Source organism: Penaeus chinensis, chromosome 22 (assembly GCF_019202785.1).
Source record: "Penaeus chinensis breed Huanghai No. 1 chromosome 22, ASM1920278v2, whole genome shotgun sequence".
In the NCBI taxonomy this organism is placed as follows: Eukaryota; Metazoa; Arthropoda; class Malacostraca; order Decapoda; family Penaeidae; genus Penaeus; species Penaeus chinensis.
In genome coordinates, this window is record NC_061840.1 from 19180444 (window position 1) to 19199729 (window position 19286).

General features: G+C 42.0%; 2 protein-coding genes across 2 annotated transcripts; one reads left to right on the forward strand and one right to left on the reverse strand.

Moving 5' to 3' along the window:
• Positions 1-3998: 3998 nt before the first annotated feature.
• LOC125037158 lies at positions 3999-4904 on the reverse strand. The gene is made up of 2 exons (XM_047630191.1): positions 4673-4904; positions 3999-4377 (listed from the first exon to the last, which is right to left on the reverse strand). Exons 1-2 carry the CDS (start codon positions 4874-4876, stop codon positions 4132-4134), a joined length of 450 nt encoding a protein of 149 aa, XP_047486147.1. The 5' UTR covers positions 4877-4904; the 3' UTR covers positions 3999-4131.
• A 4871-nt stretch (positions 4905-9775) lies between these two features.
• On the forward strand, positions 9776-10635 carry LOC125037175. Its single transcript, XM_047630212.1, has 2 exons — positions 9776-10016; positions 10305-10635. Exons 1-2 carry the CDS (start codon positions 9810-9812, stop codon positions 10521-10523), a joined length of 426 nt encoding a protein of 141 aa, XP_047486168.1. The 5' UTR covers positions 9776-9809; the 3' UTR covers positions 10524-10635.
• The last annotated feature ends 8651 nt before the right edge of the window (positions 10636-19286 follow it).

Genomic DNA, 19286 nt, shown 5'->3' on the forward strand with positions numbered 1-19286 from the left:
CACTCACTCCCGCTTATCCGCTTCCTGTTTCTTTTTGTCTTATTCTACTAGTATTCCGTCGCTAGGTCAAGCGAATAACAGAAATGGAAATCCGACAATATCGAAACCTGATGAAAGTCCCCGCAGACTTTCTCCTCCCGAACGCCGGCAAGTGAAACTGCTCACCGACATGAAATTAGAAACAGGAGCGTTTGCAGTTCATACGATCGCTACTTCTACTACAACTCCTGCGAAAAAATGTAAATATTTGACGATAATAACCATGTTGTTTAATGATCAATATCAATATAAAATGTGAGTATTAAATATCTGACGATAATAACCATGATTCATTAAATGGAGAGATCAGTATGAGTGAGTCGTGCAGATCAAGAACGCCCAAGACTGACGTGGAAGACAGCTGATTGGAAGACATGTCGGGGACATGTTATCCTGGACCCTCATCTTTCCTCTCTCCTTATTCTCTTTCGCTGCCTTTCCCTGTCTCTCCCTCTCCTATATTCGAAGGATGCAGTAGCTGTGACTTTAGGAGAATACTCTCGCTCCTCCATCTCTGTCCCTTCCTCCTCAACTCTTTTCGCATTAGTCTTTCTCTATGCATCCTTAAAAAATAACCAATCTCTCAATACATCCAGCACCATCACCACGTTTGAGTGACAATGCATAAAGAGCGAGGCGGAAGCTCTGTGACGAAAGCCTCCGGCGTCTGTTGAGAAAGTCCGCACGTCTGTCCCTCCAGCCATCTGGGCGCCTTGTCCGAATTCGTGAACGGAATGAAGCGAGAGACAATTAGTACGTTTCTAATTATAAGAAGTTTATTCGTAAATCACATAGGGAGTAACCGCTCAGGCGTTGCACCCAAGGGAGGCGATCTGGGCCACGACAGGCAGGCAGATAAACATACAGACAGCATGGTATGGACTCAAGAAAAATCTTACAAGTGAGAACACCAGCTTGGCAGTCTCAAACTCTTCAAGAGTCACAGGGGTCAAGCGACGCAGTCAGGAATTGTGTAAATCGTAACTTCACTAAGTATACGTACGTTGAATAACTCGCCTTACCTCAAGAAATTGTTCATTATCACTGACTCCTTTTTCACTATCTATTTCAACATCTCTCAGTAATATCTCTCGCAATATTTGCATCGAAGACCTGGTCGGGAGAGCAAACAACGGAGGAAATTGCGTCATCAGCACATGGCTTTTCACGCCATCGCTACTTCATTCTCGATCTGGCAGTAATAACACATTCCATTAATGATTGCGATCAACATCACACGTGAATGAGTCATGCGAATCGAGGATCTGATGCTGAACAGGTCGAAATCACGTTCAAGACACGTTACTTGTGACTCCTCCCTCTTCCTCTCTCGCTCCTTGTCTCTTTTCGATTTCACTCTCTGTGTTTTTCCTCTCTTTTTTGTTCCTCTGTTGCGTAATTTCTCCATCTCTGCAGCATCCCTCTTTATTTCCGGATTCATCAACCGTTTACAGCTTTCTATATTTATTTCTTCTCTTCTCCAATCCCTCTCTTTCAATATTTATCTCTTTCAACCTCCCTATCTCCTTCTTTCTAGCTTCCTCTCATTCTTCTCTCTTAATACTTCCCTTTCGTTCTCTTCAATTTCGCTTCCTCTCTTTGCCTCTCAATTAATTTCACTTTTACGAGATTCAGACTATCTCTTCGCTCTGACGGGAATCTTTGCTATTCTCAACCTTCTTTTGTCTCGTTTTCCTTTATTCTCTTATACGTTATGTGGTTTCTATGACATTTTCTGTATTCTCATTTCAATACTTTTGAAAGTAATTCCACCAATATAGGAAGAAAAACTTAACTGTTTTCGAACAGGGGGAAAGTGATAATTCAATCAGCCTTATCAGAACAAAATGTGACAGAAAATCATAATTCATTTCAATAAGCACATGGCTACTGATAAGGATCTTGTAAAAGCATTTAGCTTCAGTGAATAACTGAGGATGAATGAAATGAACGTCGATATCAAACTATCGTGTTGATGGTATGTCATAAAATTCTTCCGGATGAGGCAAGAGGATTTGAACCCAATAAGGGAATCAGATTGCAAGGAACAGGTTCGGGAAACTTATATTTCTTCAATTAATCATTCATAAAATCTGCAATACTCTGCCAAATGAACCATCTTAAAATAAACACATAAAAAAAAAAAAAAAAAAGCCAGTGAGCACTGATTACAAATTAGTGGAAAGCAGGAATAAAGGAGAGAATGGAAGAGAAAATCAGGAGATTTTCCCTCCATGAACGACGCAGAGGACAGGCCGATCCGAACACACGAAGGGAATCGAACGCCTCATCACCAAATTTCATGACGCCGATAACACTTCATGATGACGTCACGTTGGTCATGCAGAGAGGGTGTTGACGCAAAAGACAGAGACCGGGGGCTTAGGATTATTTCTTGGTTATATAAAATGAATATATAATTCATTTCATTCTATTCGACTAAATAATTCTACAATGTTCCGAAAACATTTCATATGTTCCACACCAATGCTTCGTCTAGCTTTAGGCAGAGAAGTACCTACCTGCAATGACGTCAATTGATGTGGCAATGAATGAGGTTAATCATGATAACGATCATGATCAGTATGAAATGTGAGTCAAACGAGTCAAGAACTTGTGAAGATGACGATTTCACGTCCAAGTCTAGGTGATCAGAGGACATGCTGAAGACATGTTATCTCAGACTCCTTCTCACTCTTTCTCTTTTATTCCCATCTCTCAGTCTCTTTTCCCTCTCTTTCTCTCTCCTTTTCCCTCTTTCTCCTTTTACTTTCTTGTTCTAATTTGCATTCAGTATTTTTCGTGCCTCACCTTCACATAAACCACAATTGAACACTGCACTTAATTGTAAAGCTTTAAAAGGTTCACTTCGTTAGTCTGCTGAGGAAAGTTTGACGGAAAGTTTGTTATCTCCGAGAAATGTTTCTTCTGGAATTTTATCTCATTTTATGACATTTTCATTTTCATTAGTTACACTGATTCTTAGGCAACATCGTAAGCAGGATAGACGCATTAAAATAATCAGCCTTATCAGCACAAAAGTAGACAATGAATCATAATTTACTTCATTAGGCAAACCGCTGTAAAAATGCATCTTGTTACGAAATTTGATATAAGCTAATGAACGGCAATAAATGAAACGAATTAATAGAAAACGGAGAATCGTGTTGATACTATGACATAAAAAGCCCATAACAAACAGAAAAAGCCAAGCCAAGTGGAGTAATCTCACCAGCTGATAATTTCATAAAGGTTTTCTTTTCTATAAATACTTTACGCATATCTTCGCTTATCACTCGCGCGAGAACTGATAACAAAAAAAAAAAAAAAAAAAAAAAATCAGAAGCTATGTAGCATTCAGGCGTTTTTTCGTCTTACTCATGTGCCTTATATTCGTGTTCTTGAACATAGCAATAATATAATTAGAGAGTAATATGTTCGCTTTCTGGCTAATGATTCAATTCAAGTCAGTAAATGTTCCTGCATCTGCGATAACTTTTCATATTTCGTATTTTTTTATGACCAAGACCCATGTTTCTTATATTTTTGTTTATAAGTGTGATAATTGCGCATAAAAGACTTTAGTGAATTAATTTTGTTATGAATACAAACATAATAACAAAAGTATATGTACAGATATAGTCACTCGAGTACACACACACACACACACACACACACACACACACACACACACACACACACACACACACACACTCACACACATATATATAAAACCAGCCACACTTAAAGAGACTGGTTTCCATTAAATTTTCAAAAGGTTTAATTAAAGCTAGTACTAATTTTGAGAGAGAGAGAAAGGGAGAAAGAGAGAGAAGAGGAGAGAGAAGGAAGTGACTATAATTTATAGTAGCATAAGAAGGCATACTAACAAATGCTGTTGTATTATATTTTTTTCAAAGGTGGAGCAACCATAGACACTGGGAAAGAAAAGTTAAATCTTACTATCAGATCAACTTTATTGACAAAGTGGAAATAAATATTACACAAGAATAGAATAAATAGAACCGATCAATAGATACATAAACTAGATTAACGTTTGTACTATGGAGGACTAGGAATGATCATCGAGTCCTATAGGAACTCCGTTGTGTTCTCTGCTGAGGCCGAGTGTGTTCCCTTGAGCTGAAGGTCGACGGTCGAGGACGCCAGTTCCTGTCCACGGAACAACAGGACGCAGCTGTACACGCCGGCGCTGTGGAGGCCGAAGGGTGCCAACACGAGGTACGAGTGAGGGACGTGAGTGCCTCGGCCGAGAGCGAACACCGGTGTCTCAGGATCCTGGCTGACGAAGTGCATGTCGCTGTCCCTCCACGCCACCTGTTGGCAGGGAAGGGAATTAGGCTTTGCGTTTTCCTGCAGATGGCTTGGACGTCTTTATTGTTTCGTGAAATCTTATACGATAATAAAATATCTTGATGAAGTGTGTGTTTGTATGTACCAACAAGCAACAATGGAATTCTTATTTGGAATAGCATTAAATTCGATATTTTTCTAGCATGTAATCAATCAGTCCGTCACAAGCACTCCCAAAAAGGTCAATTGCTCCTGCACGCACCTTGTAGTCTATATAATCATAATCTATTACCCAACGGGCGCACCTGCGCGCACTCACCTGGTAGTCGTGGAGGGCCGCGCCGGGTTCCACTTCCGCCGAGCAGAACACGAAGGTCCTCTCCATGGGACTGATTTCGAGGCGAGTTCCGTTCCGGATGACGGGAATGGCGGAGGAAGCCGACCTTCCCGCAGGCGTCGGAGCCGCCTGCGACGCCGCCAGCGACACGGCCACCAACAAGGAGACGTAGAACCGACTCGCCATGCTCAATGAGGATCCTCAGCCTTGGTTCCCGAGGGCGACGCAGAAGAGGAATGTCCGCCATAGGCTCGGTCGACCCCTTTTAAAGCCCAAAGGATTGCGCAACGACTGAGGAAACGTTTGGGCATTTCTATGACGTCGCTGGATCGCTAACATCGCTACGTTACGAGATTTTCAGCGATATTCTTTGGCCTTTTCCTCTTTTCTGTCTGTCATTTAATTGAATGTTTTGTAAAGGGGCACCCCCTCCCCCTTCCCAGCAGTGAAGAGTCAGGTAATGAAGAAGCAGACATAACAGGTGGACATCTCCGTTACAAACGTTTTGTGCCTGCGCCCTCCTTGAATGATCTGACCTTATGCACTCGGGAGATAAGTGTCAACTGTAACGAAAAGAAAAAGAAAATATAGCTATAGTTTTAAATTTTGCATAATTGTATTCCATTTTTGCAACGAAAGAGAACATATCGACTAAAACTTTAATACCGAAAAGATATAATAAGTTTAGATATTGTTTACGATATCATAAACATAGTAGAAGAAACCCACCATACATATACTCAATTTACTGACATATAAGAAAAAATGTCGAAACTCTCTCGGACTTCATCTTTGAGTGTGAAAAGCTAAAGGAAAGGAAGGATTCTTAGAGGAAGGAAAGGAAGAAGCCACACGAGACACGAAGGACATTTGAGAACAGGCCAGGTCAGATAATTTTTTTAGCCCATACCGTGAGGAAGGTGGCCGACATAAAGGGGTAATCAGAGGAGCGAGGAGATTGTCGGCAGGAGAAAAACCGCTGCTGGGGTTGTAATGAAGCAGCTGGAGAGGATTCCCCTAGACTTTGGGCGTGCAGTCCCGCGGAAGGGAGAGACAGGACTGGCTGCTGACCAATCCTTTTGATGGCAGATACGACCTCCCTTGTTTCAAGCTGGGCGAAGAATTGGAACATGGAACAACGCCTTCAAATGTTATCGTCTGATTTTTTTTTTTTTATAATGAAGAGAATTTTAGATATAATTATACATATTTATTCACATTCTATAATCGTTGACATAATCCTAAGCCACCGGTCTCTCTCTTTAGCGTCAACACCCTCTATGCATGACTAAGGTGACTAATAATGAAGTGTTTTTGGTAGTTTCTGAATGTGTTTATAGGGCATTTCATGCGCCTACATGTGTTCTTATCAGCCTGCATGTACTTTGATTCTCTCCCTTATGTCTTGCCTTATTTTTATTTCTCTTTTCTTCTCTAATATTTATCCATTTATTACAGCGCTGGATTTTTGTTATTCTCTCAGCATTTTGTTGTATATACTATTTTCTTTTTATCCTTTTCATTTAAAGATTCCATTTATTAGAAGCAAGAAGTAAAAAAAAAAAAAAAAATCAAATAGTACTGAAATTTGGCCTTATAGATGCACTTCTTCACGTACAACGATTTTCTGATAAAACAATTCTTTAGATTTTAGATAATCATTAGCATTCTTCATACCATTTGTATGGACATTTAGATAAGACGTTTTCGAAATCTAGCAGTAGCTATCATATCTTATCTTCAAGATTTGTTCTTCCGTTGACAAAACGACAATACCAATCCTAACACTGTCATGCTTTCCGTTTACCTATTAACACCTATTTTAAGAGACCCAATTGTTGTCACATAAATACGCAATGAAGTATAATGGCTTCAGTAGCAAATCTTATCAACAACAATTGACACATGGTGATAAAGAGATTATCGCCTCCACTTATCACCTTTGCAATCACTGATACGTCCGTTTTCCGTCCGCTTCCAGCCACGAGGGTCCCTCATGGCGATTCTCCAGGCAGGCCCTCAGCCCATCTCTAATTCCTCGCGGCAGGTCTCGTCGAGCTGCCCAAGCCATGACCTCCTCTACCTAGGATTGTCTCGCAAAGAGACAACCTGATAGGCAGGGTCATCCACAGGGAAAGAAGCTAGGCGCCCATATAGCCTCAGTTGGCGATCCCAGATTATGCAAGTAACAGGTCCCATGGCAGTCTCACAGTGTAGCTGTCGGTTGGAAACATGGTCCTGCCAACTGTAACCCATGATCTGGTGAAGAGACTTGTAACAAAAGGCACCAAGACAAGACTCCAAGGCGCTAGATAGCATCCAGGTTTCACTTCCAAAGAGCAAAACACATAGTTTGGTCTGAAGACACATAGTCAGGTCCTTCTGCATAGGTACCGATATCTCTAAATGCTCTTGTTGTTCGAGCTCATGGCTCCTGCTGCCTGACGAATCCGTCTACTGATAGGCCCCCAGAGTCCTGAATCTTGGTCCAGGAGATCTCTAGGCCCAATGCATCTAAATGCTAAATGCATCAAGAGCCGCCAGTCCATGCAGGTGTTGGAAAGTGTTGGTGCAAGGACACAGCTTTGCCTCACCCCTGAATTAACAGGAAGACGTTTGACAGGCCACTACCACACTTTACAGCTCTTCAATACCGGTATATAGGCTTGCTATTAGTCCAATAATCTCTGTTGGAATTCCCCTAAGTCTCAGAATCTCACATAGCAATTTTTGATGCTCCGAGTCAAATGCCTTCTTGAGATCGATCTAGGCTGCAAGTGACCCACAATCAAACTCATGATGACATTCCACAATTACTCGAAGTGCTAGGATATGGTCTATTGTGGACTTGCCAGGAGTGAATCCAGATTGCTCTGGTCTCTGGTGCTTTAGTAGATGGTTGTGGATCTGTTTCAGAAGAAATTGGGCGAATACCTTGCCTGGTATACCGAGTAATGTATTGCTATGGTAGTTGCTACAGTCCCAACGATCCCCTTTCCTCTTCCAGAGAGGGATGACCACGCCCCTCAACAGGTCAGGGGGAATGGAACCAGACTGCCAGATGGCAGTCAAGACTGCATGCAAGCCCTGTGCCATAGGTTCACCCCCAGCCTTTAGCAGTTCAGCAGGGATATCACATATGCCTGTGGCTTTCCCACACTTCAGCTTGGAAATCACCATCCTAACCTCAGTTAGGGTAGGATATTCCTCGCTGATGGGTGGGTCTGGCACAGGTATTGTGATATCACTTGCATTCAAACTAAATGATGGAGGGTCTATCTAGTACAACTGCTCAAAATACTCAGACCAACGTTCATGAACCCCACATGATCTGAGATGATCTGTCCATCCATTAAGCAGACTGCAGTCATCTGTGAGGAGGGCTTAGAGCTTAGTTTTCGCAGAGTTTGGTAGGTAGGGCCAAGTTCATTTAACAAGAAATTACCTTCAACCTCCTTAGCAAGATTCCTGATGAACTGTTCCTTGTTACTTCTCAGCAGTGTTCTAGCCCTATGCACCAAAGAGTGACACAAGTTCTGACTGTTGTTCAGCTTAGCCATATGACACACTTCAGTAGCCTCCAATGTCTCCAGGGATATGGAATTCTGCCTTGCCCTCGGGCATATGCCAATGCGCTTGAAGGACTCCCACAGAGGAAATGGGTTCTTCCGGTTTTTGAGACTGCCGTGGCGAACCCATGGGCACACTCCCCCTCCTTTAGTCTGTCCAAGTGAAACACCCTAGACTGGCGCTAAAGGAACGAGGAGTTTTGAAGTGGACCCGTAGGGTAACCACTACCAGCCTATGGTCAGTGCCAAAGAACTTGGCAACCATGTAATCCCTGCAATTCTGGAGGATCCTCCATCAATTGCTGAGAAAAATGTGGTTGATCTCCTCTGCTACAATACCCATATCGCTATACCATGTCCAGTGATGCGGGTTGGAGCGCTGATACCAGTAGCCAAAAATCCTCATTCTTTGGGAGCAAAGTCCCGGAGGAGGAGGCTGTTCTCACTGCTGGGATCAGTTCCCGAGCCATGGGGGCCGACAGACGTCGTGTAGCCAGATTTATCACAGCTGAATACCGCATTGAAGTCGCCCAGAACAAAGCGAATGTCTCGCCGGGGGCAATTGTCTGCCATTAATGTGATTTGCCATAGAACGCCTCTTTCACATCGAGTTTTCAAATATCGGTAGGGGTGTACACAGCAATAAGAAACATGAAGCCAAAAGCTTGTTTCAATATCAGTGCCATAATACGCTTATCAACCAGTGTTACCTCAACTATCGAGGGTTGAAGTCGGCTGGAGATGGCTATAGCTACTTCCTGGAGGTGATGACCATCGCCGCGCCGTACCCACCCATACTGATAGTACTGCTGCCAGGTCTTCTCATGCTCCAATTCCCTCGAGGGCAAAGGTAACTGCTCGCCTGAGGTTAAGCCTCCGGCGGTCGCTTCGGGAGGACGCCACCTCTACCATCCCCGCCGACCCTGCCCCAAATAGAGGGGGTCGGCAGCCTGTGGAGCCCAACGTCTGCCTGTGGGGTTCCCTAGGGATTTGCCCCACAGGCCTCATGCTGGGTTGGCGCCTGTGGGACAACTAACTCTCATTCCCATACTGTGCCCCAACATTTGCCCTACCAACGGGATGCACAGCCCCCGCCTTACTTGCAGGGTGGGGGGGACTGCACCCCTCCCTCCAGCATATCCATTTATTTCTGTAGCTGCGGGTGAATTATTATTTACAGAGCTGCTATTTTCGCACCAACCTTATTCGCAAATACAAAACGTCAGATGACTTGGACCTGTCATGTTCACCTACTCACTTCCTTTTTTTTAATATTTTATAGTGGAAAATGATACCGGTATGCAATACGACCACAAAAAAAAAAAAAAAAAAAAAAAAAAGCTGTAGATAAATATAGGAACTTATGTACACACTTTTATGATAATTTAGTACACGTCACGGAAAGACGCCGTGACGTCATAGAATTGGTTAAACGTTTCCTCAGTCGTTGCACAAGCATTTGGGCTTTATAAGGGGGTCGAGCGAGCCTATGGCGGACATTCCTCTTCTGCGTCGCCCTCGGGAACCAAGGCTGAGGATCCTCATTGATCATGTCGGGTCGGTTCTCCTGCGTCTCCCTGTTGGTGGCCGCGTCGCTGGCGGCGTCGCAGGCGGCCCCGACGCCTGCGGGAAGGTCGGCTTACTCCGCCATTCCCGTCATCCGGAACGGAACTTGCCTCGAGATTAGTCCCATGGAGAGGACCTTCGTGTTCTGCTCGGCGGAAGTGGAACCCGTCGCGGCCCTCCACGACTACCAGGTGAGTGCGCGCAGGTGCGCCTGTTGGATAAAAGGTTACGATAATATAGACGTCTACCAGGTGAGTGCAGGCTTAAATGAACCTTGTGGGAGTACTTGTGACGGACTGGTTGATTACATGGTAGAAAAAAATATCGAGTTTAATGCTATTGCAAATAAGAATTCCATTGTTGGTTGCATACACTGCATGACGATACTTTATAGTTTTACAGTATTTCATGAAACTAACTAAAGACATCCAAGCCATCTGCAGGAAAACGGAAAGCCTAATTCCCTTCCCTGCCAACAGGTGGCGTGGAGGGACAGCAACGGGCACTTCGTCAGCCAGCATCCTGAGACACCGGTGTTCGCTCTCGGCCGAGGCACTCACGTCCCTCACTCGTACCTCGTGTTGGCACCCTTCAGCCTCGACAGCGCCGGCGTGTACAGCTGCGTTCTGTTCTTCCGTGGACAGGAACTGGCGTCCTCGACCGTCGACCTTCAGCTCAAGGACACAAGCTCGTCCTGAGCTGAGGACACGAGCGAAATTCCCACGGGACTGGATGATGATTTTTAGTTCACATTAGTACGAAAAACATCTAGAATATGTGTCTCTTTGTTCTATTTATTTTGTATTAGATATAATTTTCCTTATTTATTAATAAAACAGATTTGATAATAAAATCTTACTTTTCTTTCTGTAACTGCTTCGGCTGTGCACAAGGAACCTACATTTGTGTTTGTTATCAACCCTTTTTGTGCTACCATGCATTATTTTTCATATCGTGCTCTCTCGCTTTCCCTTTCATTCTACCCTTCACCATCTCTCTCTCTCTCTCTCTCTCTCTCTCTTTCTCTCTCTCTCTCTCTTTCTTTCTCTGTGTTTCCATCTCCTTTTCTTTCTCTAATTTCTAAGGCCACAACTTGATACAAGCTTTAACTATTCCTCTTGAACTTTTAATAAAAACCTTCCTTTTTAATAAGATAAAACGTATGTAAGCAAATTAATATAGGGAACATGGGGCTGACTCCTCAAAAAGCAAGAATCTGTTCTCGCAACCGAAATAAGGGAATGTTAGCGCTGATACAGAGACGTCTGCTGATTGGAATCGAATCCTTGGCTATAAAGCGAAAGGCTTTCGTTGTGCGAATAACCCACCGACGTCACAAGCGGTTTCAATCCTGTGTAGTTACTGATCCCGTATGTGGAAATGATGACAAAAGTAATAATTACCTTTTAATATTTTACTTCATTCTCGAACACAGATATAAGACATGAGAAAACGAAAAGAAGAAAAAGAAGAGGAACTAGAAGAAACCATCAGTTTTCAATTGTTTTCGAAACATTTTTTAACATAATTCTCATCAAACTTTGTAGTCAATGCTTCTGTAAAGTTGAATAAATAAAGAGGTCTAGCGTATTTTAAGAGAACTTAGAGAAAGAAGCATACAAGTAATTCGATTTCCTGATTACTCCATTTCTGGAAGGACAGACGTCTAGAAATTTCTCAATTGACGCTGATGGATATCGTAAGAGCTTCCGGTGTTCTCTATTTATTTATTTTTTTCTGCAAATTTGTGATCAATGCTGACTGGAAAATGTTTAAATGTACTTACAAAATTAATGATATTTGTCAGTGTATTGCAGATTTTCTAAATTATTAAAAGAAGAAATATGTGTTTCTCGAACCTGTTCCTTTCATTCTGAGCCCCTTATTGGGTTCAAATCCTCTTGCCTCATCCAGAAGAATTTTACGACATACCATCAACACGATCGTTTGATTTCGACGTTCATTTCATTCATGCTCAGTTATTCACCGAAGCTAAGTGCTTTTACAAGATGCTTTATCCTTATCAGTAGCGATGTGCTTATTGAAATGAATTATGATTCTCCGCTACATTTTGTGCTGATAAGGCTGATTGAATTATCGCTTTCACTCTGTTCGAAGGGGAGGATAGAGAGAGGAGGATGAGAGGGAGAAAGAAAGACTAAGCGAGGGAGGTTGAAAAAGATAAAGAGATGGACGAGAGATAGATAGATAGATACATAGATAGATAGATATAGAGAGAAAGATAGATAGATAGTTAGATAGAAAGAGAGAGATAAGTAGATAGATAAAGAGAGGGGGTGGAGTGGGGAAGAGAATAGATAGATATAGAAAGCTGTAAACGGTTGTTGAATCCTTCAAAGGACGGAGATAAAGAGGGTTCTGCAGAGATGGAGAAAGGATGAAACTGAAGAATAAAAAGAGAGAGGAAAAGCACAGAGAGTGAAACCGAAAAGAGACAAGGAGCGAGAGAGGAAGAGGGAGGAGTCACAAGTAACGTGTCTTGAACGTGATTTCGACCTGTTCAGCATCAGATCCTCGATTCGCATGACTCATTCACGTGTGATGTTGATCGCAATCATTAATGGAATGTGTTATCACTGTCAGATGGAGAATGAAGTAGCGATGGCGTTAAAAGTCGTTACGGAAACAATATTTGTTCTCTTTTCACCTGTTTGCGTTCGTCGGGAACTTTCAACTTTCTTCGCAGTAAGTTTGTTGACGTTATAAAAGAAGAAGGAAGAGGAAGAAAAAGGGGAAAGGAAAGAGGTGTAGCAAGGGCGACAAGTGTTGATGATATTCCTCAAGGCATGAGTTCTTTACAAGCCATTCAATCACTTACGTACGAATACATTTCGTTTTGATTACGTAAACATCACGTCGCTTGGACGTTTTGTGTCTGATAAGGTTACAAGTGTCACTTTCTGTATTTATTTTGAATTAAAACGGGTACTTTAAGCTTAATAACATTAATTTCGAACGTGACATCTTGAAGTTATGGACTTTATAAGTGTCTACATATGTGCGTTCCGTCTTACCAAATAACCTGGTGTCCTTCTAGTGAAGATTGCAATGTATATGCCACCGGAATGGATGACTCAGAATGAAAAATAAAGGATAAAATAACATTTGAAGGAAAAAAGCATGGGGACGTTGTCCAATGCATCCCCGGGCTGGAGGGACAGACATGCGGACTTTCTCAACAGACGCAGGAGGCTTTCGTAACAGAGCTTCTGCCTCGCTTTCTATGCATTATCATACAAACGTGGGGATAATTTTGGGTGTATTAAGAGATTTGTTGTTTTTAAGAATGCATAGAGAAAGCTTAATACGAAAAGAGGGGGAGGAGGAAGGGACAGAGATGGAGGAGCGAGAGTATTCTCCTAAAGTCACAGCTACTGCATCCTTCGAATATAGGAGAGGGAGAGACAGGGAAAGCCAGCGAAAGAGAATAAGGAGAGAGGAAAGAGGAGGGTCCAGGATAACATGTCCCCGACATGTCTTCCAATCAGCTGTCTTCCACGTCAGTCGTGGGCGTTTTTGATTTGCACGACTCACTCATACTGATCTCTCCATTTAATGAATCATGATTATTATCGTCAGATATTTGATATTGACTATGGTCATTAAGAAACATGGTTCTCATCAGATATTTACACCATTATGCGTAGAAGTTGTCGTAGTAGTGCCGAAATTATGAACAGCGGTGGCATGAAGAGTAGTAATGAAAACGCTCCTGTTTCTAATTTCATGCCGGTGAGCAGTTTCACTTGCCGGCGTTCGGGATGAGAAAGTCTGCGGGAACTTTCATCAAATTTCGACATTGTTAGATTTACATTTTTGTTATTCTCTTGACCTACCGACGGAATACTGGTAGAATGAAAAAAAAAAAAAAAAAGAGAAAAAAAAGAAGAGACGGGAAGCGGATAAACAGTAACAAGCGAGAAGCGGATAAACGGTTGAGATGAGAAATAAAGTAATGACACAAGAAGCGAGAGGCGGGTGTAAGGAAAAGGAGGGAGCAGATATCGAGGCATTGTATCTCTTGACAAACCAATCAAGACGTCATCTTATCTCATAGAAAGTTTCATATCTTGCAGGAGTGACGTAAGAACGCATTTCGTTTTACTTGCATTAATAAGCTCAGACGTTTCCCCGCCAAAATGGAGCGTGTTTTCTTCTTCGTAAAAGAAACAAATGAGCATCTTCCTTGAAAAACGATTGCCGGTCAGCGCCGAGGGTCCCTCCCGCGGGGCAGACCACGGAGAGCCTAAAATCGTTCGAAGCGCTGCGAAAGTCTTCGTCGTCGCGGTTTTTACGAATTACCGTTATTTCCATACTTTGCCTTAGGTCTTTCTGGGTCATGTACGCTTGCCTTCAGTGATGTCAGGGTCAACGTATAATATGTTGTTTGGAATGTGTGTGATGATGGACGTCAGTTGGGTGCCCATTGCATATGGTCTAAAGCCACTTCTTGTTTCGCTGTATCATGGTTTACTTCACTACTACGAGGCGCTGCTCGGTTTATGAGCTGACTGATCCTTCTTCTGGGCGAGATACATGTTTTTTATCTGAATCCATTCTATTTTCCCAATCTGTTTATTAACCTCTATCTCCCTATTTCCCTCCTTCTCTCTCTTTCTCCATCTATCCTCCCATTCGGACAAAGGCGGCCGGCGAGTGACTCCGCGGGAAGCGTCCGGTTCCAACGATCAGCTGATCAGAGAGCGAGCGGGAGGCGGCCGCACCGAGGCCCGGGCGACGCTTCGCACGTCTCAGAGAACTGACCTGGTTGGGGCTCCATAGGTTGACAGAAGCACACATTCCGGAATGAAAGAGAGAAAATACGCATATTGAGAAAGTGTATATTTTAGAATTGCCACTACCTTACGATTAGACATTTTAAATCAGTGCAATGCTCGCATTAAATGTTCATTCATAAACCCACAAAATCTTCCACACTATCAGAGGAGGCGATAAGCAGCCCGAAGATAGCGAGCGACACGTGGCCCAGACGTTAAAGTCATTGTTTATTGCACATCATCATTTTTATCATTTTTCTAGTTCTTCGTCTCGTTGTCTGTCACCCTTGTTGCTTTTGTCTTGACATACGCATGACGAAATGTATTTGACTGTGAATTTCTGCTTCAAATTCATTAATACACGTATGTTTGTGGCCGCTTCATCAGCGAATGTATGTTGTATCTGTGATGTCTATTGAAAAAATGCTTGCAACATTGCAAAAGCAAGCAGAGAGAGAAACGTCAACTAGAAGCAATCGAGTCGGAATAAAGGGGGAAAACGGAGACTGCGATAAGAAAGCATCGGCGATAAGAGCGGCTGTGGCGTCGAGTAACGCCAAAGTGAACGCGGTTTCCGAGAAGGAAGAGAAATCACTAAGGGCTTCGTCTCGCGCTCGCTCTGGTTCAGACGGCGGTGCTGGGCGGGAGGGAGGGCGCTCCGAGTCTCTCGCCCGAGGCATTCTTAGGCCACACGCACACGTTCGCATGCACACGCACACTGCCGTGTTGAGTTCCTCGACTGCGCTGCCGTGCTACTCTTATGTGTCACCCGCGCGAGGATGTACTCATTCATAATATACATACTTCCATGTGTGTGTGCATATTTGTGTGTACGTATGTCTGTACGTATGTATTGTCAGAGAATTAGAAACGCTTTGCCATCGCTGATAACAGTACACCAAACACTTAACGTTATCTCGGATGAGACAAACGTCAAGCGCGATCGAAACTCGAGGCCATTCGAGCAGGAGGGCGCCAACACAAGACGTTTATAGGGAAGATCTCCTCCAGCGGAAGTCGACTTGCTCGCCTGTTCATTGCCTCGTCTTTTTCTCATAATGGAAGGAAGGACTTTACATGAAAGAAGCTGGGCAATCAAAGGGCAAGAAATGTTGAAAATCTTGGAGCGAGACAAGTTTCACACTGGACGGACACCTCTGTGGTCGCATCACAGCACTATTTCCAGGAGTTAATGGACATCTCACGGAATGTCTCCCACGCCTTCCGATTAAGACGTTAGAATGTTCACGCCCTGAATCTCTCTTGCTTGAATCCTTCTTCTGACCCCGTCCTTCACCCCCCCCCCCCTTCACCTCGGTCCTCTGTTCTGTCATAGTCAACGTTGATCATGAAAGACGATGAGGAGACGCTGCCTTAGCCACTCGCGCACATAAGCAGTACAATTGGTGTCACAACATACACACAAATACTAATCAAACAAAAACATACGCACGGTAGCACGTAAAAAGACAATCATACACACAGGCAAACACATACATACAAGATCTTCCTGAGTAAACTGTTAGCGTTCTCCAGTCCCTGTGTGGAGTTCGCCGACTTCGCTGCTAATCTTTCCACCCACGCGAGGAAGCACGAAACGCTGTGCAAAGGCCTGTCGAGATGCTCACGGAAAGCATATTTAACATGTATAATCATACAACAGAAAATAAGACTCAAATAAAGTATTATAATGACACACGTGAAAAGATGATTGTCAGAGAAGCACAAACGACCGCATGCAGAGTTTTGTCATTGCTGGTCATGTCATTCAGGATAAGACAAGTCAAAGGAAACCGAAAGGCCGTCTTCGATTTCACCTTCAGGAGTGAACTTTTAGGAATGTTTTTTTTGCCAATAATATTTTGACTTTTAATCAGTGCTGCTTAGAAGTAAAGACCTAATTAAGTTCCAATTCTTATACTCATTTAAGCGCTTCATGTATCAAGAAACGAAAAGGCTTATCCAATTGTTTGCACATTTGCATTAGCGATAAATAGATGCAGATCACTTAATCTGTATCAATTTAGATATTCATCTCGAACACTACGTTGATTCATCGATGGCACTCCTGTGTGTTATCTTATCACGGTGCCACTTGGGCGAGAAGACATTCATTCATAATGCGCTGCGTAAACGGCTTTGGTGTTGACATTAACAGGCAGCATTTATCTTTACAAATATAATTATGGAATAAAAAATAGACAAATGAAATGTAATATAGATTTACGCATAAGCTGCTTACCTGCATTATACGCATAAAACAAAAATGATAATCATAAAATAAATGTTTTAACATTTCTTCCTGAAAACATATATTTAAATGTAATATGTTATAGAGGAGCTTTTCAAGTATAATAGCAACATAAAATGTTGTCAAGTTTTTTTTTTTATATATTTAATCAAAACATATCTTTCTAAATATTTCCATAACATTAATCCATAAAGTCACTGAAATAAATTGAATAAACAAAATGCTCAGTAAAATGCAAAACTGAATGTATTTAATGAGAAACTGAGATATGAATATGGAAATACACTTGAAGAAAAAAATATGGGCATAACTGATGCACATGTGTTGAGTCATCGTCTAATGCACTCTTTTTGCTCGGTTTCCCTTCCTCTTCCCTGCCCGTTATCTGTGTCTATGCTATTTATCTTTCTTGATGCCCTTTCAGCCACTTCTTTTTTTCTCAACGGGCAACCTCCTAGTCTATCCACTTCTCTGTTTGTTTGTTTTTTTCTATTACTAATTTTGTCTCTTAACAACAACTGTTCACGTGTTTGTCTCATTCTACCATTTATTTTTCCCAATGCACCACTGACCCTTATCGCCCGAGTACATAAGGTCGAGATCATTCGAGAAGAAACGTTTATGAGAGCGACATTTTCCACCTCTCTCCTTCATTGCCTGATCTTTCTCTCGTCGTGGAAGGCAATACGCTTGTGTAAAACGTTAAAACTAAATTAAATAAGAAAGCTAAAACAAGAACAATTCTGGCCAAGAAATATCATTGAAAATCTTATATGCAGTACAGAAACAATGCAGTAATGTCATAGAAGTGATACAGTGACATCACAAACAACTTTTCTTTCCCCACTTCTATAATTAGTCCACTTGTGAAAAAGTATTCTGAAACAGCTTTTGTTGGCACGCAATGAATTATAAATGATATAGCCATCGTTCCAGATTCCCTTTCTCTCCTCTTCTCTCTCTTTCCCCTTTCCTCTCTCTCAAATCACACTCTATTGATAAAATGGTACAAGCTTTAATTAAACCTTATGAAATTCAATTGAAACCAGTCTATCTCAAAGTGACTGGTTGTGTGTGTGTCTCCATAAACTATTGTAATTAAGTGTTTCTTCAAACAGTATTACTACACTGAAGTCTTTTGTACGCGATTAGCACATCAAAAATATAAGTATCGGACTTAAGAGTCCTTTAAGAGTTTTCTCAAAATGAAAAAAATAAGAAATTATCAAGTGGTGAGATTACTCCATATTTTACAAGCTCTTCATAGCAGAAATATTCTCCGATTCCCGTATTGGGATCAAATCCTCTTACCTTATTCTTTTTCTCGAGGGCTTTCTTGACATAATATTAACATGGTACTGTTTTCCATTCATTAATTTCATTTATAGTCGTTTATTCACCTATAACGATAAGGGCGCGTTGCCTTTGCTGCAATTTGCCTAATGAAATAAATTGTGATTCATTGTCTACTTTTGTGCTGATAAGCCTGAGTGTATTAATACGTCCTTCCTGTTGAAAGGTTGAAGATATATTTTTTGTATAGAATGTTACATTACGCTATGACTGACGAATTACAAAGTCTTACACGTAACTTTCCTTATCATAAGGGAATGAGGAAAAAATCCTGAAAAAATGCCTTGAGATAACGAACTCTCCTTCAAGGTCATATTGGACTGATGAACTGAATCTGTTTATAATATACCAGTATTTGTGATGTTAATTGTGGTTTATGTGAAGGCGGGAGACACAGAGAGCATCGAAAGCGAATTAGAACAAGAAAATAAAAGGAGAGAGAAAGAGAGAGGGAAAGAGATACTGAGGGACGGGAATAAAAGAGAAAGAAAGAGAAGGGGCTGAGATAACATGTCTGCAGCATGTCCTCTGATCACCCAGACTTCCACGTCAGTGTTGATGTGAAATCGACAGATGGAGTCATCAATAGAATCAAGTTTTAGAAAAGTTCTCGTTGTTTTTTGTTTTTTTTGTTCTTTCTTTCTTGGACAATCAGTAATTCCTTGCCTAAAGCTAGACAAAGCATCGGTGTGGAACATGTGAAACGTTTTCGGAATATTGTGGAACTTATAGAATGAAAAGAGATATATATTCATTTTTTGTAACCAAGGCATAATCCCAAGCCAGCGGTCTCTGTCCTTTGCGTCAACACCCTCTCTGCATAACCAACGTGACGTCATCATGAAGTGTTATCAGCGTCATGAAATTTGGTTATGAGGCGTTCGATTCCCTTCGTGCGTTCGGATCGGCCTGTCTTCGTCGTCGTTCATGGAGGGAAAATCTCCTGATTCTCTCTCCATGCTCTCTCTTATCCTCTCAACTTCATCTGTGTTAACTTACAGTATCTGATTGTTTATCTTATAACGATTTTGTTAAATCACATTTCTGTAGAAAAGTTA